Raw genomic sequence first — 22,385 nt, 5'->3', positions numbered from 1 at the left:
TTGTATATTTGGCCTGTCGTCTTCGTGTCATTTAGATATAGATTTTTCATTTTTCGGTCACTTCCATTTTGAATGTTAATGGCTCCTGCTTCAATTTTTTAAATGAGACACCCTATATATTTTAATTTTAGAGTAACGCCAAAAACAATTTTTTTAAGGAAAAAGTTCAAAATTACGTCATGATATAGTTTAGCTATTATTCTTTCTTGAGTAGGCAATTATTTAAAAAAATAATAAATATGAGCAGCTATGGCGACTTATTGGATGGACATTTCAAAAAAATGTAATTTTTTTATACCCATTTGTAGCAATAAATAACTAAGTCGCAACTCTTTACCAAAAAGGAATCCGCGAAATTAGTTTAATATAAAAATTTTAAAACCATTATTATGTCTTTTGCTTTAATTATTACGATAATACAAAAATAAATAAGTTAAAACCTTTGAAAAATTAACCATAGCATATTTCCTCTTGCTGAGATTAGAGAAAAAAATAGCTATTATCAATGAAAAAAAACTCCTTTTTGTGGACCGTTCGAAAGCATATGACGGTGCCAATCAGAAAACTATGGGAAGTGATGGAAGACACTTCTACCAACATTATATCCACAAGTTATTAAACAACTTTACTCTCGAGAAAATTCACGAAACAACATTGGTGAGTCCCTGTCTGAGCCGTTTGCGGTGACCAATGGTCTACGACAAAATTAAAACAAAAATGGGAAGCACAGGAAAATATCAAAAAAGAAGTTGCAGACCTAACAATGAACCGCAAGAAGGCAATGGGAGAGCTAAAATCCCCATGAAAGACGAAACCGAGGAAGATCTAAATACTCGGGGATATTTGTTAGAAAATGATATTTATTTTGATTTCAGTTAAAAAAAGCGCCACTTTTGGAAGTCCTAAATTCATATTGAATTAAAAAACAGTGTGTATGCGATAATTTGGCTGAACAGGCTGGGCATATTGTTTCACGTCTTCCTCTTTATCATTGCATGTTTAAGCCCATAGAGCATTTGTGGAACGAAGTAAAATCAAAGGTCAGAGCAGAAAATGTTAATCGTACTTTAAATCCCAGTGTTATAAATTTGATAAATTAAGTAATTAACAACATACCAATTGAGAGCTGCAAAAATTCAGTGCAGCACATTATAAAAATAGGTTATTCTTTTATTTCTATACAACTTAACATAAATTCTACAATAATAATACCCTTGAGAGTCCGTCCCTAATGTTCTGTTCTCTTATACCTATCGGACACGAGTTTTTTGCCATCGGCAGGTAAGCACGATGGAGATTGAGGCAGGCTATACCTGCTGTAGGATCATGAACTGTAAATGAAGATATGTGTAGCAAGTTAGAAGCGTTCGAAATGTTAAAAATGTTAAAAATCCCGTGGACTGATTGTGTTACTAATGAAGAAGTACTTCGACGAATGAAAAAAGATCGTGAAATAATCAACACCATCAAAATACGCAAGCTACAGAACTTCGGCCACATAATGAGAAACGAACCTTGCTTCAATCCATCTTGCAGGGACAAATTTTTGGAAAAAGAGGCCCAGGAAGAAGACGAACGTCCTGGTTGAAGAATCTCAGATCCTGGTTTAATAAGACAACACCACAACTTTTCCGTATTGCTGCTGATAAGATAAAAATTGCCGTGATGATCGCCAACATCCGTACCTACCTGCTGAAACAAAAGATCTCTAATTCTGGTTTATCTTGGTAAACTAGACTAAAACTGTTCTTATCTTTGTTAATTTTCAGCGCTTGCAGCAAATCAATCTTTATTCCGAACAAATTAAAAATGTCTAAAAAAAAGCAGTTGTGTTGCCCTATTTACGATTAGTCTACAAAACGTGAACGTTGAATTCGCGGAAAACCGAAAACCCCATTTTTGTACGTAACAAATCGGCTTCGTCGAAATGCCTGCGTCTTATAGTTCACGGTTGCGATCATGACCATTTTCACGGTTAACGCGACAAAATCTCGCATAGTACACGGATAAAAATAAATACGAAACAATTGACCCAGTTTCGCGCATGAAATTGCATTTTGCTTTTGTTTTGGCGAGGTTTTAGGTCTTTCAGCGGTGAGTTTCACTTTTCCGGATCGTTTTTCTGAGCGAGTAAATCGGAACTTTTGTTGCGGCGAGGAAGTGACGGCGGTAACCATGAGTTGAAAGATCTCGGCTGCTTTCTTAACACGTTAATTGCACGAGGCAATTATCCCGACGCGATTGGGTCAAACTTGCGTGCCTCGTTGTCATGTTCCGATATTTCGAAACTTTGCCATTTTCTTTGCTTTTTCTTAAAATTAAACTAACCAAAGTTTGATAAAAAATTCTTTACGTATTAACAAAACAACGTCACCGACGGAAAATTCGCTAAGCTAAGTCACAAAACATGCTTGACTAAAGAGTTCCGACGATAATCCTTGTGGACATTTTGACATGGTGCTGAAAATATGCTGTTCTACTCCTGGCCAATTATCTCTCTAAGACCATGGTCGCAAGTCACTTCGGACATTTCCTGTACTTTGGTCACGTGTTTGGGAGCGATCAGTCACATCACATGTCACTCAAAATCTATTGCGTAACTTTTCTGTCCAAAATATTTTCATCAATGCATGTACAATGCATAATGATGATACCTGTGTACGCCACGTTCTATTTCTGCATCCCGTAACCTTCCAGTTTTTTTCTTGCATCTTTCTGTCGCCTCATCGGCATACATGTTTAGAAGGATTTTTCTCTTCCTGATTCACTGACGTTTTTCCTTTTAGACTGTCATCGTCGATGCCTCACAGCCGCACATACTTATAACCGTTTTACACAGGGTGATCTTGGTTCAACTACTGAATTCTCTTGATCTTATAAGGTCATGTAGGTCATCTGTTTCCCGCTTGTATTCGGTTATCTAGTTCTCGTGATTCGTCGTGACCTTCACATATTGTTGTTTCAAGATGCCTAAGTTCTTTGTCTCTTTCGAAATTGTACTCACCGATGGTGACATTTTGAGAAATCTCTATCTATTGGCCATTTTAGTTCGTGTATCTATTCAATGGTTGAACGCAACGCATGAATTGATAGCCTCCGTTGATTTCTTCGGAATATAGGTTGGTTCTTTTAAGAAAGATATTGGAAAGAAATGTTTACAATGAATTTAATACCTTGATTTCCCCTGTAGTTGATGCATTGATTGGTATCTTCTTTTTTGTGGAATGGCCCAACACATTTCCTTATATTCCTCTGGTAATGTTTCATATTGTCAGAAGTTTCGAATCAGCTTTTATATGGGTGGATATCCTTTACGTTTTAGACTCCCAGCTGTTATGTTACCACCATCAGGGACCCTATTAGTTTTGGGTTTTCTGATGGCACTGTTTACTTCTTCATATGACTGGCATTGGTCTTCTATTTCGGTTCCATGTACATTTATTTTTAAAACGGCAACTGACATGCGAAGCTTGAGAGGATCTAGAATTAGTCATATGAGAAGAAATAACACTGCACCAACATTTAGTGATAGTACCATAAACGTAATTCGCCACGAGGTAAAATATCAGTACAAAGCTGGTCCAACTGTGAAAAATGAGTAATAAAAGAAGAAACTATTTATCGGGCACGATTAGTGGCGGAGTTGATCATTGAACTAGGTGATGACAGTATCGATAGTAACGATTTTTTAAGTGACTGATACTTTAGTATTATTATATTTAATATTTTGTATATTAATAATGAGACTATTTTTTTATGTACATGTTTCAAGAATTGCGATGCGAAAAAGATTGAAAACATTCTTAGTGTCGGTAGATAAATTCCTAGGACGGTCCTGAAATGGTTACAGGTAAAGGCCTGCTCGGCAGGGTGTTCTATAAGGGGCTGCGGTTTTGGAGTAATCAACAGTAGGCAAAGTTAATCACGAGCTCGGTCGTTAAAATAACATTTCTGGTCATGGTATAAGAGTGCGTTGAAAATGTTGGCATTCATATTTCGGAACACTAGTGAGTTTACGAGCGAACATACACTGAAGGCACTCTAATTTAGTTATGTTAGATCTAAGCGGGAGTATGGAGTCATTATATGGCAGCCTATTTACAATAAATATATTATTCGATTAGAAAATGTTCAAAGGAGATTGTTAAAATATCTAGCTTTTAATTCAATTGTTATTTAAATTATGTAAATCTCTTATAGACTGCTCTGAATTGTTATCGCAGATCGCAGAACATCTCCAATATTCCATCCAACGTTCCCCACAAACTTTTTAGTTAATAGTCCACATTTTAAAGCAATGGGTAGTTTTAATTGTATTTGTAGTGATATAGATGTCAATGATCTTACACCGGCTCAGTTTACTTTGGCATTAAAAGATAGATATTTACGTTTCAGGTGATCATTGTTGACTCGGTTTTGAGTTATGTTTTTTTTTGTTTTGGTTATATAAAGTTCTTTATATTGTTGCTTTTGGTACGATTTCGGTATTCGGAATTTTCATTTGACCTGCTAACTATACGAAGCGAATTAATTGTCATGTCATTGAATATTATATCTATTAGACAATAAAGCTTGTTATTATTATTATTATTATAATTATTATTACTGACATATTGATATTGTAAGCCTGTCACACACTGAGTACATAGGTAACTTTTTTTTGCGTAAAAAGTTATTACTATTTTGTAGTAAAAAGTCAAATATCTGTCGTGAAAAGTTTTTAGAAAGATGAATTTATTATTAAAGATAAAGACGCCTGCTCGGTAGCTTGAAAGAGATACCAAATTTCTCTACCTGTTTTGTAATTATTGTAATTTTTTGACAAGTTATTGCTTCCAATTGCGTTAATTAACGCACGAGGTTGCGTTTGGTTGTACAGGGTATACAAATTCAACACTCAGATTTTAGATCATTTTGACAAAACTGGCTACGTTCATTTATCGTCATAAGGGTCTTTATTTTCTGCAATTAAAATTAAACTATTTATTTGTTTTCATAAAATGTAATGGCCGAATACCCGAAAACGAATAAAATTAAGACAGATGCTTATATGATAAAAACAAGAAAAATATGCCCTTCAAACCTAGACAGTAAATTCTGAGACACCCTGTATTGTAAGAGCGCGGCTGTCCCATCTTGAGTGACTGGTTTCATACGACAGGTATAAAGTTAAGCCCGAATATTAACACGTGGTCGAAACGCATTGTTCATGACGAAGTTGTTTCAACGATACGTATCTAAGACTGCGTTGTTGTTTAAAGTTATAGCAAACGCCGACTCTATCAGCTGTTTTAGATGATGACTGTACAACAATCGCAGTAAACAATTTAATTCGAAAAATAGAAGGTAGGGGGCAAGCGACGTTATCAATTTTTAATACCAAATTTACGTATCAGTACGACTGGAGAAGCATTTTGTAGCCCGTTTGTTGTACCTATCTAGCATAGGACTATCGCAAAATGATCCGATCTGTTGTAAGTATTTATTTATAGCGTGTTAGCGAAGTTAATACAATCTAAAATTAAAAAAAGGTACTTATTAATAGACCAATTCATGACGTGCGATTTTTAAATTTGAACAAGGTCGACTTGAAAGGCAAAATCGTAATGTTGGTATCTGCTAAATTACACTCGTCTCGTTTATTATTATTTAGTCATATTTTGGAAAGTTAAACTTTCGCTTTTGCGTTAAACACGAACGGTTTAACAAAAACGATGTCATTTTTTCGGATCTTCTAGTTTTAACAGTGAATTAGGGTTAGTTAGAACACTCATACCAAAAAACGCTCTTACCAAAATAACAGCTAAATTTAGAGAATTCTGTTTATATTTTATGTACAACGTATCACTTGTTAAAAAATTGCGTAATATTTGAGAATATGTTTTTCTTACTGCCGCTTTGAACTAAGTTCGAATTAGAATTGTTTGGCAAAACTTGCACAGGAATTGGGTTTTGTACTCAAGATATACCGGTTCTTATGAATCTCGAAAATATAGTATGGAAGTATGCGTCTCTAAAAGTTACTTAACTATCGATATCCCAATATATAATCCATATAATATTTCTGTTTCAATATACTATTAATAAGACGAACGCAAACTCGAATTTTCGGAGTGAGTAATATATCCAACACTTTAAACTCGTCTCTTGGTCTCGGCCGTTAACTTCTAATTGTACAATGGTAGTTTGCGATAGGAAGAACTTTTTGACAAATTAAATACATCATGGAATGTGTGAAAAAATTCTTCAAAGATTTCAGAAAATGACTCATTAACTTGGTATAGATGTATAGATTTTGTACTAACCATTTATTGTAACACTAATAATAATAGACATTTTATTTTATTAATCCTACAAAGAAATCAGTTTAACAAAAAACTGTAAACATAAATATAACGGAATTAAAAAATTGTTAGTGCAGACCGGTAAAAGTATCAAACACTTGTTATAATTTCTTGAGAAAAGATGACACGTAAATTTAATATTTAAATTAAAAAAAAGAAAAGAAAACAATATTGCCAGAACCTCGCCAAATGACCAACGACTTCATTAATGTGAAAGTATTTCCTAAATGGCTTTTAAACATTTGACAGGATCAAGAAACATTAAATATTTTATATTTATTAACAAGTGAAGCAATTCTGTAAGAAAAACACTTTTTCTAAAGTTCTTTTTTATGACTGTGATGGGGATGTTAATTGAACTGCATGTACGAAATTTAATTATATGATGCAGATACTCAAGTGATTTGTTTTTGAATATTTTATAGAAAAAACAAGCTTCGTGGAGTAAACGAGTAAACGGCCCGTATTCGTTTTATGTCATATACGAGGTGTGTTCAACAAGTAAGGTGACTTGTGTAATTGGGTGGGCTTATGTTGGTACACATGTCCCTCATACAATTTCAGCTAGTTTGCACGTTTACTTTTTTTGTGAGACAGAAACGTTAGACGTGTTTTGTGTGCTCGGTGATCTTCTGCTGTCAAAAAAAATGGAATGAAATTTTCTGTAAAAAATGGAATACAGTTTTGCAAAAAATTGAGATGTTGAGAACGGCATACTTTGAGCAAAAAAAAATGTTTAAAGGTATTACAAGCTATCATTACAATAACTGATGAAGGCGTTCAAGAAATGAAACAAATGGTGTTGAAAAATCGTCGAAACACTATTAGAGAAGTAGCTGAAGACGTCGACATGTCTATTGGCTCGTGCCATGCAAGTTTTTCCGAAGTTTTGGGCATGAAACGTGTAGCACCAAAAATTTGTTCCGAAAAAAGCACGTCAAATTCGATCAGTTAACAAGATTTTGATTACTATTTTCTTTGATTGTCATAGCGTAGCACATCAAGAGTTCTTACCGCAAGATCGTACGGTTTATAAAGAGTATTACGTTGAAATTATGTGCCGTTTATATATGAAGAAAACATACGAAATTGTGGGAAAAGAATTCATGGATTTCGCATCACGATAATGCACCTCCTTACTCATCGTTGCGTGTGTTTGTGGCCAAAAATAAAAACACAATCATGCCTCAGCTACCACATTCACCGGATATGGCCCCCTGCGATTTTTTACTGTTCCCAAAACTCAAGAAACCCATGAAAGGAAGGAGGTCTGGAACTATCGAGGAGATAAAGAAAAAATCGCTGGAAGAATTCAAGGCTATCCCAGAAAGTGTTTACCAACAGTGCTTCGAGGATTGGAAAAAACGTTGGCCTAAGTGTATTATATCTGGGGGATTACTAATTTTGATGAATAAATAAATACTTTTTGATAAAACTTCACCTTGTCATCTAACATTTTGAACACACCTTGTATAAATCTCAAAGGCCCATTTTTAAATTATTGTTTACGCCTAAAATTGTAAGAATCGTTACAGATTTCATATAAATTGTTACACAAAATAAGGTATGACAAAAGAAAGATTCATCTAATCCCAGTCTGGGCAACTGGAGAAATTGTGCAAAACATATTTTCGAAAATGTTATATGTCTAAGATTATGTATCTAAATTCAAAAATACATAGTAACTTACAATAATCAAATCAATCAATAATCATAGGACAATTGCGCATAGAAGTATATATCCAACTCAGAACAGAACTAGTATAGTCTTCAATAATCTTGTTCATTTAGCAACCAAATGTTTGAATAGTTTAAGTGATAACACTAGGCTTACGAATTCTTTGTTGGTTTGTTGGAAATTGTTACAAGAAAAACAGAGTTATCAAGCACTGATTTGTGTCAGCAAGTAAATATAATATTTTGTTTATTTTTATTTAATAAAGTTGTTTAAAAAAATAGCACCTGAGTGAGTATAAATATTAGTGGCAAAGAGTAATAGCGAATAATAGCGTAATCTTGAAAACTTTATTTATGACGTTAATCTTGAACTATTTTTTTTAAGTATCTGATAGGTAGAAATGGCAATAACCCTGATCAAAATCGATCAATATGCTTACGTTTTTAGACTTCCCCCTTAGCAGCCGTTCTTAAGAGGAGTTACTCAAATGTTGCGCCTACCACAAAATTATTTATCGATGGGGAATTCGTCGACTCAAAAGCGACGGAATGGGTGGATCTGCACGATCCAGCTACCAACAACCTAATCACCAGAATACCGCTAACTACTCGAGAAGAGATGGAAGCCGCCGTGGAGTCGGCCAAAAAGGCATATCATTCCTGGAAAAATACGTCGGTACTGACTAGGCAGCAGCTGATGTTGAAATTTCAAGCGGCGATAAGAAGAGATATGAAGAAAATAGCGGCCAACATCACATTGGAGCAAGGAAAAACGCTAGCAGATGCCGACGGAGACGTTATGCGAGGAATACGTAAGTGTGGAGATACGAATTTCTTGTTTCGTTATATTACTGACTGTAAAATCGAACTTTTCGAAAGGATCTACACTCGTATACAATTTCTTTCTAATTTGGCATTTAAAGTTAAAAATATAAGTGAATAAACTAATTACAAAAAGGTATACTTTTCACTGCTGGTGATGAAAAGTAAATTTGAACTAGTTATTTATTGTAATGGAATATTTTTTAAACAAATTTAAATTTGTTGATAAACGCTATAGATAGTAATAACACAATTTGAATAATTGGTCATATTGACCCTGGCTGACAATATACTTTTCTGGTCTTTATTCAAAATGGATTCTTCCATACTATTCAATTTTGAGCCAATTAGCCCCAAAATCAACGGTTTTTGGCTTCTAGAGAGATAACTTTTGAACAGTTGTACCTGGGGGATTAAGATTAAGATTAAGAACAGTTAACGGAGTACAGAGTTAATATAAAATGGCAGCTATCCAACGCCATCATCCATCTTTTCCTCACTTTTTTATCTCTTTTTCGGTCATCATTGGTTTAAAATTTTGCACCCCGATAAAAATACTTTGTATTCTATAACCACAGCACGTTGAAGGAAATGAGTCAAAAATTGGTAACTACAAAAAGAATCTCTAAAACAACTAAGAGGTAATGAACCCGAGGAATTTAGAACTTGACTTTATTTTTCACAAAACTCGATGACTTTTATCTGTCAAAAAACTGCTTCCCTATGTATTCTAATACACATATTTGTCGACAGGCTTTGACTGTGACGGATAAAACCTTTAGATAAACTTTTATATGAGTGGCCCGCTGTTGTAACTGGGAGATTGTTGGTAGGAAAGTATTTTTTTCTACTCCCGCCTTTAAAATATCTAATTACACACCGATCTAGCGTGCGGGAAGCGTCACTTTACCACGCAGTTTCGTTTCCCACGAATCCGAGCCACTTCGGACATTTCCGGGATTTTACAGCACGGATTTGGGAGCAATCGGATGTTTTCGCAGATATTTCGCACGCTTTGAATTTAACGTTTGTCAATTCTGACGGTTAAGTCAGTGAATGTATATGTGTTGTTTTGCGAAAATATACCCAAAACCTAACGGTCGTAGAAAAAGTATAGTATGCAACACGTTCGGTAAAATTTTTAACTCACTCGTTTATTAAAAACTCGCTCCGCTCGTGTCAAATAAACTCGTGAGTCAAATGCCGTTTACCGCACTTGTTGCCTAATATACTATTCAACATTCATAAACTACAGCGGAGCAAGCAAAAAATTCTTGAACGATAAGACGCGCGAGATACAGGACCACGAACTTTTAAACATACGGGCCATGCCATATTCGCAAAAATCTGTAATTTGAGTTCTTATTTTAATGAAAATCATATCATCAAAGCTGAATCACTTTTCGCATATTGTACACGGTGCGTGAGATATTAGGAGCTATGGTAAAAAACAAAACATCCGAAATTTGCAACGACTCGAAATTTGGCAGGCGGGTAAAACTAGTAACTCGTAAATTCTGGGAAATTTAAAAAAAATATATTTTTTCAAAAACCTACTCGGTTGAAAAATTTCTTAAAGCAGAAAACGCGTGTGGACGGGGGCTAGAACTTTTATTTTAGTGATTTTTTGGGTGTGTTGGTTATGGCGAATTGCCTAAAAATTGCCTTTTTCGTAAATGAAAAACTGCTAAAAATCGGAAAATTAGTATTAAACAGTATATATGGTTTTCCTCGTACAGGGTAAATGACTGTTACTAAGACAAATCTTTGTGTTTACATGACTTGGAAGTTAAACAACTTTATTACGATTTTAAATATAACATCCTAAATAAACACTAAATAAAGTGAATATGTATGTTTTAATTTATATTTTAGGTAAAATTGTTATGCACTTATTTGACTACCTAATGATGTAAAAAAGTTTTCACTCTTAGTATGGTTAATATTAGAAAATTTTGTATAAACCCGGTTTTAAAACTCGAAAGTAACTTTCAGCGTGTTCTCTTGGCCGATTTACTGAATAAGTTCGTAGTCGATACTTGGACATCTTTTCACACCTTTGTGCAAAATTTTTCTTTTGCAGAGGTTGTCGACCATGCTTGTGCTGCCGGAACCCTTCTTCAAGGCGAATCTTTGCAAAGCATTTCCAAAGACATGGACATTGTCTCCTACAAAGTTCCACTGGGAGTCACGGCGGGTATTAGTCCTTTTAATTTTCCGGCCATGGTGCCCTTATGGATGGTGCCGATGGCGCTCATAGCCGGAAACACCATCATCATTAAACCATCTGAAAGAGATCCCGGAGCAACCATTTTGCTCATGGAACTGTTGAATGAAGTCGGATGTCCTCCGGGTGTTGTAAACGTGAGTATTGGTAACTGCTAAAGTCTGATATCCTGATTGCAATAAAATTAACCTGATATAAGTAGCTGCAAATCTATAAAGATGATTTCTATCTGTATGCAGATGTTCATAGATATTTTTATTGCAAAAAATATACATGGTTACTATCTTTGAAACAGTGCTGAACTCATAAACAGAATAATACCACAACTAATACCACTGATTATGCTAAAACTTAGCGTTAGCGATACACATATCAGAAATCTCACGTTCCTTATCCACCAGACAAAGTTCAAATAACAATTATAATACTATTTATTACAAATTCCACTTAATCACAATACTATTTACAAATCTACTGGATTTCTCCTGTGTCAGGTGTTGATGAACTGAACTTGCAGACGTTTCGTCAATCATTCTGTTGGCTTTATCAGAGCTTAACAGAAACTAGCTCGCATTCTACTCTGTACCTGGTTATATAATATTTGAGGGGGCGTAGTTAAAGGAGGGGATGACCATGGTGGTGAAAGACTTGAACAAGGAAAACTGATGGTATATAGAAAACCTACGTACACAGACCGATACCTTAATGCATTGTCACATTACCATCCAGCCTAAAAATCATCGGTTATCAACTCTCTCGTTTAATAGAGTGGAAAATTATCTCAACCAGAGTCTCTGACCTCAAAATTAAAACACCTTACATCTGCACTTGTCCCTAATAATTTCCACATTGGAGATATTAAGCATTGTAAAATACATTTCACCACAACCCTTGCAATCAAAACATCACTGACCACATATCAAAAGTTCTGAAGAAACGTCAAAACAATATATAACGTCAAAACACCACCACCGTTTGTCTAAACATCTCTCAACATCTTCGATCCATCAAAGACAAAACTCCCTTTGAGATACCAGGAGCTTAGAGCATTCCATGCATATGCGGCAAAGAATACATTTGGAGAGACCGGGCGAAAAATATCTACTAGGCTCAAAGAACAGGAAAGAGCCTTAAGATTACGAGAAATAAAGTCATCAGCAGTTGCAAAACACAATCACGAAGCCGGACATCAAATTTTATTCTTTAAAACTAAAATTCTTGAATGTAATCCATTCGTCTAAAAAGGAAAGATACTAAAATCTACAGAAATATATGCATAAGCAACCAAACAATCTTAAGAGCGAGTCATCGTCAAACAATCAATAAGCAGATACATGCGAGCCAGGGTCAGTTAAGCTCTGAAGAAGGCAACAGGACAATTGGCGAAACGTTAGCAAGTTTGACTCAGCAACAACCGGCGTAGGAAGAATCCAGAACATTTGCAAATAGTATTACAGTAGTCTGTGGAAGTTTCCTTGAAAAATTAACTTAATCTTACAACTATAAATATACTTTATACAAAATATGACATAAACTCCATATAGCATACTAAACAACTAGCACCTTATTATTGAAAAAGTCATCAACTAGATAGATAACAAAGCCGCCTAATTTGTAAACAGAAATAATGCAGTAAAGAATTCAGAAATATTTCCTGAGAAAGGAATCAAATTTCAAAAAAAGTTTTCTGTTGTATAAAATAATAATTTATAATATAAGTTTATATCAAATATACTAAATTATATTATATTAAATATCTAAAAACGAAAACAAGTTTAGCACTAGTGCATTGTTCTGCCACTTAAATATGAAAATTATAATTTTGGAAGTTTATCAGTTATGATTGTATGAGAAGGTTTCATTTAATTTGTATTACTTTTAACACTTAAGTCGCCGACCATTTTTGAAATCGACTTTACGAATCCAAGATCTCAATACCAGTTTGTAGGTAATTCACGGAACCCACGACGCAGTCAACTTCATTTGCGACCACAAAGACATCAAAGCCATAAGTTTCGTAGGTGGAGATAAAGCCGGGAAGCATATCTACCAGAGAGGAGCAGCGAGTGGGAAACGTATCCAGTCAAATATGGGCGCAAAGAACCACGCCATAGTCTTGTCGGACGCAGATAAAAATTCAGCATTGGATCAAATTGTTGGGGCCGCGTTTGGGGCAGCTGGACAAAGGTAAGTTTAGGACAGCGTATTATAACCAATCTTTTATTCGCCCAGCTTTCAGGTGTATGGCTTTAAGTGTGGTTATTTTGGTGGGCGAGAGTCAAAAATGGATACCGGATTTAGTTGAGAAAGCGAAAAGGTTGAAAGTGAGCGCCGGTCACGAACCTGGCACCGATGTCGGCCCTGTGATTTCACCCCAAGCTAAAGCGAAAATTTTGCACCTAATCGAACAAGGAATAAAGCAGGTAAAAATGTCTTATCTGATTCTATAAAACCTTCATTCTGTTGTAGTCAGTATCGATACCAATGAGTTGTATGAATAATACCAAAGTTTCAACTCTTAGCTTTCTCTATTTCAGAAGCATCGCTGTTCATTTTCCTTATGTTTGGTATTTTTAACCTGAAGGCTACTCATAGGCCAAACGTACATTGTTTTTATATAAAAAATATATGTATAATATGTAAGTTTTGTAAAATGTATTACAGTAGCCCGTGGAAGTTTCTTTAAAAAATTTATAATGTTATGAAATCAGCCATAGCTTTGCCGAAGTCAAACTGAAGTTAGACAACCTCCTATCAGACTTCAAAATTATGGAGGAGATCCTTACTTTGAAAAGCATAGCATAGGAAAATGAGAATTTACCTATAACAAATGATATCTAAGAGACTCAAATATTTGATCTACATTAATTATATACTCAATCTACTCAAACCAAGAGTTTAATTGAAATTTCATTCAAATACTTATCGCAAACTTAAGGAAATCTTAAGAAAATAATGTCAAAAATAAGTTTTTACTTTTGCTTGCAAATGTTAGAGAAATATATCATACACTGATGATCCATATATAGTACACTTGTTCGACCCTTTTTGACCCACCACTTTTGTGAACACCTCTAAAATAAAATCAAATTATAAAAAAAAAATCTGTTAAACATTGCAAAAAAAAAATAAAAATACAAAAACCATAGTGGAGTATTGATCCTGGAGGCGAAAAAGTAAGCATTACTGCTGATTTACTTATAACTAAAATTAACTGAAAAATTTTAATGTATATAATTTAAATTCTATTTAAGCTTTTTTATAATATCTGTTCCACTTAAAAAATCTTGACATGATTGGGTAAAATTATGTTTGATCCGAAATTAGTCTCTAATGTTTTTACATTTCTCTGTTTACTTTTGCGTTAATGTTGCAGGATTGGTTATAAAGTAATAATTATTCAAAACAGTTTATTTAAGGGCGCCGGACCCGGGAAGTTCAGCAAAAGTAGCGGGACAATCCTGTCTAAAACGGGAGGGTTTGCAACCTTAATCTGCACTATGGTTTCCGCGGTTATAACTTGGAACTTAACTTATTTATCCAACTCATTGCTTTCGTTCTTCGCAGGGTGCCAAATGCCCATTGGACGGACGTAACATCAGAGTGGAAAAATACCCCAACGGTAACTTCGTCGGGCCTACAATCCTAACGAACGTCCTACGTACCAACGATTGCTACAAAGAAGAAATCTTCGGCCCGGTGTTGTCGGTGATGTCGGCCGATAACCTCGAAGACGCGATAGAAATCATAAACTCAAATCCGTACGGAAACGGGACCGCGATTTTCACGACAAGCGGCAACTTTGCGAGACAGTTTGTCAACGAAGTCGACGCGGGACAAGTGGGAGTGAACGTGCCCATTCCGGTGCCATTGCCGATGTTTAGCTTTACGGGATCCAGGGGTAGTTTCCACGGCGATTTGCACTTTTACGGAAAGCAGGGTTTGAATTTTTACACGGAAACGAAAACGATCACGTCGCTCTGGAGAAAGGGACAAGTTGCTAGTCGGCCGTCGGTTGCAATGCCTGTTCATAATTAAACTAATTCGCAAAGATAGTTAGTTGTTATCCTATTATACAAAATTGCATATTTGGTTTGCAAATATATTTGTTACTCTCACCCAATGACGAATATGGCAATGAACATGGACTTTTCGAGTGGACGGATGGACTACGCGGCGCCCTTTTACGATGCCTTGAAAAGAGCGGTTACCCCCGCCGTGGGTATATGTTCCACTCCTTGGCGTTCCAGAGGGGGAAAATGAAGTAACGGCGAATAATATAGATCATCCTATTGCTTTCACACCGCTGCTACCTCGGCATATCGATTTTACTGAGAGAAGGCCATTACAGTAGAGATATGTATGCTTGGGGACAATCCCACTCCTCTCCCTTTTGTGGGCGTGTCCTCCTTCCCCACGACTCTTTGGCTCCTCCCCCTTTACCCATAATCCCTTGAAACTGGCCCCCATTGGATAAGCAACAAGAAATGCGGTTTAATCAATCTCCCCACCTCTAGTTCGCGATGGCGGCGAAGCCAATCAGAGCCCAGATATTTTCCCACCCCTAAGAAAAGCAATGGCGTCAATGAGACTTGATCATATTGTTCGCGTGACCATCTGCACCCTCTAGCGGTTCGAATGTAAACTAGTGTCCCCTCTTGGAATAAGATTTTCTTTAATAAGGTAACCCACCTAGTGAATATTGACCATAACATTTATTTTAAAAACATATAGTTCTGCGAATGTGTACCCTCGCGGGTACAAACTGTACTTTTATTGCGCACAAAGGACAGGGGAAATAAAGACGAAAAGTATTGGATTTCTTTTCTCGGAACTGGAAGCTGGCAGGCACCACCAATAATATCTGCAAAACAAAAAGCTGGTTAAAATTTTCATTAATAAAGTAGGATATTAGAAACCATATACATTATTAATTTACTAAGCCATCTACCGTGCGTTAACTTCATACATATTTCCGCATGCTTCTGTTTTAAGGTATCGTGAGATATTTGACTATTTATCTGGGAAAAGTTCATATGTCGAAAATATTATGTGTATGTGGCCGTGGTAGGCTTTCTTTGCTATTATAATTTTATTTTTATTATTTAATATTTAGAAAATTAATTTATCTATCTTATTGATGATTTTGATTTTCTTTGCTATTTTATTATTTGTTTTTATTATTTAATATTTTCAAAATTAATTTATCTATCTTATTGATGATTTTAAGATATCGCAGTCAACTTTACTATTTCATCAATTTCTTTTATTTATTGCTGATCTTTGAGGATAGTGTACATACTTTTTTTTTCGTAACTTATCTGTATCTACCCTTTAATTTCCTATCAAGCCATAAAGCAAACTCCAAAGGCATCTTAACTAAAAAGTCATATACTTTAAAGCTGCTGCTACTACTACATGAAAGTGTGTTTCTATGGCAATTTCAACAACAATGAAATCTGGACGCTTATACTAAATACTGTAATACTCTTCTCTGCTAACGCTCTAGGAGACGCTAGTTGAACCCTGTTCAAAGAAAAACTTCTACAGCCCAAATAACCTCTCTGAACCACACTTAAGCACATCACTCTTTCACTGTCTTGCAGCCTTTAGATTAATATTCCGTACTAACTACGAATGCCATACACGAAACGTTCTCTTTCTAATTTTTTTCTATGCGCTACATTAACGAACAGGATCTAAACTTTTCTGTCTGTGTATTTTGTTAGCCACCTTAAAAAAAAATAAAAAAAGGTATGCGAACCTAGAGGATATTTTCCATATTTTTCACAAATGGTGACAACAATGCAAGTATTATTTTTAATAATAATCCATCTTTCGCTATGACACGAAAACATCGATTTTTTAATTCTAACTTTTCTCATAGAGCTTCCCTTTAGTCTCTATCTGTTCTTTAACTAAATCCCCGCCTTTTTGAAAAACCAACCTCTAAAAATAGTTAATTTTCTCTAATTTAAATTTGTACGTTTTACGCAATATGTGTGAATATTTTTGCTAGAGCATTTAGTTACTTAGTACATGTCCTAATCAATATTTTAAAAATATGATTCTAATGATACGTGTTTACGATTTGAAGATAACGAAACATTCCCCAGTTTTATAAATGAGAGCTCACCGCCAAACTACCAAACATCACAGTACAAGCTACCGTACTACGCCCCCCTGGACAAAATCAGGTTAGTCAGCGTCATTAATTCTACCTGCGTTAACGAATAGCGTATTTTTAATTAAGGTTTAATACGCAGAAAGTTTAAGTAACAAATAATTGCAATGAAACTCACTAACATCATAAATTATTTTAAAAAAATTAGAACAGTTGGAATTTACTGGAGTAACCAATTTGGCACTAAAAATGGAAATTTTCGATACTCTACTAGGTGCCTACAATAAATTTTACTATTATTTTTAATGCAGAGACACAACGATTTTCTAGTTCTGAATTTGATCAGGGGTATATGACCATAGTTTACGCCGACTCTAAAAGGCATGCAGTCTATTGTTTTTGAACGCCCCATTTTGTGTATTATGTTCAAAACAGAGACTCTCTGGGCTTACGACTACAGCTACCAGCTACTACTTTCAATAATATTAACACAAAAAAAGTAGGTGGCATTTCTATAATACGTGCAAAGTTTATGTGAAACTGACTGGAAGACAGAGTAATGCACCAATATGTTACTAAACATATTTCGATAGAATTCCGTAAGAGCTTACCTCCAAGTTTCCTCATTTAGTCAGTCAAAGCATCAAATGGGAAATTCCAATCCAACATATGTAGTGGTGGAAATATATTAATCGCCTACGTTACCGATGGTACCCGACTGAAGCTTCTGCGTCTTCTTTACCCCACATGCCTACTTAAAAAGATACTGGTCTAAGTCTCAATATTCCTGTTAAAAAAAAGAGAGGTTCTATATTGCCATAAATATGTGTTTTCAAAATTTTACCTGAATGGTTCGTGATTCCTTATATATGCAGTGTTGGCAGCAATGTGGCGACGACTACGCTGAAACTTTGCATATCTCGTGTCCCCATGACTGGTCTGTTTCATATATTAAACCTCACCTCGCACGGGTTTGAACCTCCTTTAAAAAAAAAACAGGCAGACTTATACTTATCATATCAAAGTAATACGAGGAACTTATATTTTATGCCAAAACTTATTTCATCACCTCCAAAGGGGAGTAGGGGTTTCTAAAGTATGGTAGGTACATCTCTTTCATTTTTTAATTAAAAAAGTGACACAATTACGCGACGTAACTCGATCCGGATCGTTAACGCGTCTCAAGATGGGGGTTTAGAGATGCTGAGGTCATTAAATTGATTCACTAATACCAGTACACACTGAAACCCCTTATTTCCAAAATAAAAAATTGTTAACTGTTAACACAACAAAAAAACTATTTTCTCACCAATTATATTTCTGGGTCGTTTTCAGAATTTGTCCAACGTAGAATCCCAAGAGGATAGGGCCGCAATTTCGAAAAATGTTCATGTCTCCCCACTATGCATTTGTACAAGAAGCAGGGCCGGATTAACACCAATTATATTCTTGTCAGTCAACATACAGCCGCCGATTGAATTCTCGGATTCTGCTTTACTAGTTGCCATGGTCTATCAAATATGTTACTTAAAAATTGTATAGTTTTTTTACAAATAATATACCTTTCCTAAAATAATTCCGCCTTTGTCAAGTTGGACACGGGCACGTCTGTCCGCTTTGAAAAGCGCAGGCGTATGTATCTTCCAAAATGATCCAAGCAGGCTCGGATTGGCAGCAAATACACAACTCGCCGATTCAATTCTGAGATGTTGCTTCACGAGTTACCATGATCTGTCAAATATTTCAATTAAAAAAAATCTATTATTTAGCAACAATATACCTTTTTAAAAATAATTTCGTCTTTTTTCAAGTTCAACAGGACACGTGTGTTCGTTTCAGTTGGACAAGGGCACGTCTGTCCGCTTTGAAAAGCGCGGCGTATGTATCTTCCAAAATGATCCAAATTGTTAACCTTTTTTTTGATTCCTCATTCCCCGATTCAATTCTGAGATGTTGCTTCACGAGTTACCATGATCTGTCAAATATTTTAATTAAAAAAATCTATTATTTAGCAACAATATACCTTTTTAAAAATAATTTCGTTTTTTTCAAGTTCAACAGGACACGTGTGTTCGTTTCGAAAGGTTTCGTAGTCTGTAGCTCTGTCGAATTCTCCAAAATTCGTTAAACCTTCAGATATTTTCAAAATTTGTCCAACGCAGACTTCCACTCACGCAGTTTCGAAAACTTTCTGGTCTCCCCGCCATGCATTTGTACACGAAGCCGTTCTGGACTATCAGCAAACAGCACATCCGTCATTTTTCTTCTCGGATTCCGCTTGACGAGTTTCATCGATCTGTCAAATATTTAATGTAAAACATTCTTATCTATTACTTTTACCCAATATTAAGTACCTATTCAAAATTAGTAGTGCCTTTTCGAGTTCGAAAGGTTTCGTAGCCTATAGCCCTGCCGAAATGACATTGCATTTGTACACGAAGCAGGGTCGGATTGTAAGCAAACAGCACCCCCCGGTCACTTTTCTTCTCGGATCCTGCTTGACGAGTTACATCGATCTGTGGAATATTTAGCGAAAAAAAAACATTATCTATTACTTTTACCAAAAATGAAGTACCTTTTTTCTTTAAAACAGTTCGTCCTTTTCGAGTTTGAAAGGTTTCGTAGCCTATAGCCCTGCCGAAATGTCATTGCATTTGTACACGAAGCAGGGTCGGATTGTCAGCAAACACCACATGCGTCACTTTTCTTCTCGGTTTCTGCTTGACGAATTACATCGATCGGTCAAATATTTAATATAAAAAATATCTATTTTACCAAAAATACGTACTCTTCTAAGATAAATTAGCTCTTTTCGAGTTCAAGAGGACGCGTATGTCAACTGTAGGATGTTTTATTATTATATTTTCCAGTGTCTATAAATTAATAAACAACAGAAGTTTCCGAATACAAAAATTTCAACATGAGTTTTTTTTTTCTTGAAACTTAATAGTTCTAACCCCTAAAACCATATTTTTAATACGCCGGCGGACGTATAACAATCCCCAAAAATTACCATATTTAAATTGTTACTATTGACATATTTCGATTCCGAACTTAACTCAATACATGCAAAAAAAAAACTAGCGATGGGTGGATGATTGAGAAACGTTTAAATAAATCTACCTTTCTGTCTCTCTTTTTCTATATAGGTCACTCATTCTCTCTATCTGTTACTTTCCACAATCCGAATTTACACTTGACCCCCCAAAAATCTTGTAAAATTTTATCTGCTTAACTTCTTCGCGTTGTTCATATGGCTGAATTTTTTGGGAGATATATAGTGCGTTATTTCTATTAAAATTCTGTTTCCTTTTTACCTACTTCAAAAACGTAAGCGAACATTTTTGGTTGTTTTATTAAACAAAAATTGATACTAAACAAGATCCGTATCTCCGACCTCAGCCTCCTTTGATCACTCCCCAATTTTTTTTTTAATTAAGTATAGAAACCTCGTCGAACATATACATAATACTAGGTCAAAATGTTACGCGGTTACTCATTAAAGTCGCAATTCCGAAAGCTTCTTACCTATCTTTTTCCAGTCTTTTTTGTTTTATTTATCCGTATATGAAACACACATTGAACACAAAACTTAAACTCGTTGGCGATATTGCATTAAGCAACAAACGCGTATAACAGAAACGAACCCTTAACACAAACGCTTCTTTAAACTTCGACTGACACGTGAAACAACCCGCATTCCTACGAAAGGCAGGTAAACCAAGCAGGTCAAATTTTAAGCTACCCTCCAGTGTCGTCGTAGGTTGGGGCATAGTAAATAGCGAATACAACAAAGCGGTAATTTATAATAATTTAATTTGCATCTTATTTAACTTAAGTTGTTTTGTAGAAAATGAGACATTTCTACAATTAATCAATATACTACGAGTACTTTTCCGCTTAATTACTATTTTTGAGAAACAAAAGGAAACGTTAGATTCCATTCAAACTTTTTCGGTTTTCATGATATCTCGCGTTTATTTAGAAGCTAATGGCCTGTGGCCTTAACCAGACGTTTCCAAAGCCTGGTTTGATATTATGTATATAAATCTTAACAAACACGAAAAATAGAGTTATATTGCCACCGAAAATTTTGAAAACACATATTTATGGCAATATAGAACCTCTCTTTTTTTTAACAGGAATATTGAGACTTAGACCAGTATCTTTTTAAGTAGGCATGTGGGGTAAAGAAGACGCAGAAGCTTCAGTCGGGTACCATCGGTAACGTAGGCGATTAATATATTTCCACCACTACATATGTTGGATTGGAATTTCCCATTTGATGCTTTGACTGACTAAATGAGGAAACTTGGAGGTAAGCTCTTACGGAATTCTATCGAAATATGTTTAGTAACATATTGGTGCATTACTCTGTCTTCCAGTCAGTTTCACATAAACTTTGCACGTATTATAGAAATGCCACCTACTTTTTTTGTGTTAATATTATTGAAAGTAGTAGCTGGTAGCTGTAGTCGTAAGCCCAGAGAGTCTCTGTTTTGAACATAATACACAAAATGGGGCGTTCAAAAACAATAGACTGCATGCCTTTTAGAGTCGGCGTAAACTATGGTCATATACCCCTGATCAAATTCAGAACTAGAAAATCGTTGTGTCTCTGCATTAAAAATAATAGTAAAATTTATTGTAGGCACCTAGTAGAGTATCGAAAATTTCCATTTTTAGTGCCAAATTGGTTACTCCAGTAAATTCCAACTGTTCTAATTTTTTTAAAATAATTTATGATGTTAGTGAGTTTCATTGCAATTATTTGTTACTTAAACTTTCTGCGTATTAAACCTTAATTAAAAATACGCTATTCGTTAACGCAGGTAGAATTAATGACGCTGACTAACCTGATTTTGTCCAGGGGGGCGTAGTACGGTAGCTTGTACTGTGATGTTTGGTAGTTTGGCGGTGAGCTCTCATTTATAAAACTGGGGAATGTTTCGTTATCTTCAAATCGTAAACACGTATCATTAGAATCATATTTTTAAAATATTGATTAGGACATGTACTAAGTAACTAAATGCTCTAGCAAAAATATTCACACATATTGCGTAAAACGTACAAATTTAAATTAGAGAAAATTAACTATTTTTAGAGGTTGGTTTTTCAAAAAGGCGGGGATTTAGTTAAAGAACAGATAGAGACTAAAGGGAAGCTCTATGAGAAAAGTTAGAATTAAAAA

The 22,385-nt window shown here is 35.2% G+C and overlaps 1 protein-coding gene and 2 long non-coding RNA genes across 4 annotated transcripts; 1 reads left to right on the top strand and 2 right to left on the bottom strand.

Moving 5' to 3' along the window:
• The first annotated feature begins 5,202 nt into the window (after positions 1-5,202).
• LOC132705279 (probable methylmalonate-semialdehyde dehydrogenase [acylating], mitochondrial) lies at positions 5,203-15,187 on the top strand. Its single transcript, XM_060675769.1, has 6 exons — positions 5,203-5,474; positions 8,470-8,833; positions 10,927-11,207; positions 13,019-13,257; positions 13,310-13,493; positions 14,638-15,187. The coding sequence occupies exons 1-6, from the start codon at positions 5,460-5,462 to the stop codon at positions 15,106-15,108; spliced, it is 1,554 nt and encodes a 517-aa protein (XP_060531752.1). The 5' UTR covers positions 5,203-5,459; the 3' UTR covers positions 15,109-15,187.
• A 422-nt stretch (positions 15,188-15,609) lies between these two features.
• LOC132705224 (uncharacterized) lies at positions 15,610-18,692 on the bottom strand. Of its 2 annotated transcripts, none has more exons than XR_009619362.1 (3): positions 18,039-18,692; positions 17,806-17,981; positions 15,610-15,934 (listed from the first exon to the last, which is right to left on the bottom strand). It is a non-coding gene; the product is annotated as an uncharacterized LOC132705224 (long non-coding RNA). The 2 variants fall into 2 exon arrangements; XR_009619361.1 differs by lacking the exon at positions 15,610-15,934 and having other exon boundaries at positions 17,553-17,981; positions 18,039-18,176; positions 18,504-18,692.
• Positions 18,693-18,762: 70 nt separating this feature from the next.
• On the bottom strand, positions 18,763-19,668 carry LOC132705223 (uncharacterized). The gene is made up of 4 exons (XR_009619360.1): positions 19,549-19,668; positions 19,218-19,490; positions 18,975-19,169; positions 18,763-18,925 (listed from the first exon to the last, which is right to left on the bottom strand). It is a non-coding gene; the product is annotated as an uncharacterized LOC132705223 (long non-coding RNA).
• Between the last annotated feature and the right edge of the window lie 2,717 nt (positions 19,669-22,385).

The sequence above is a fragment of the Cylas formicarius genome, unplaced genomic scaffold, assembly GCF_029955315.1.
Source record: "Cylas formicarius isolate icCylForm1 unplaced genomic scaffold, icCylForm1.1 PGA_scaffold_7__23_contigs__length_41026272, whole genome shotgun sequence".
In the NCBI taxonomy this organism is placed as follows: Eukaryota; Metazoa; Arthropoda; class Insecta; order Coleoptera; family Brentidae; genus Cylas; species Cylas formicarius.
This window is presented reverse-complemented; position numbering and strand designations above follow the sequence as displayed.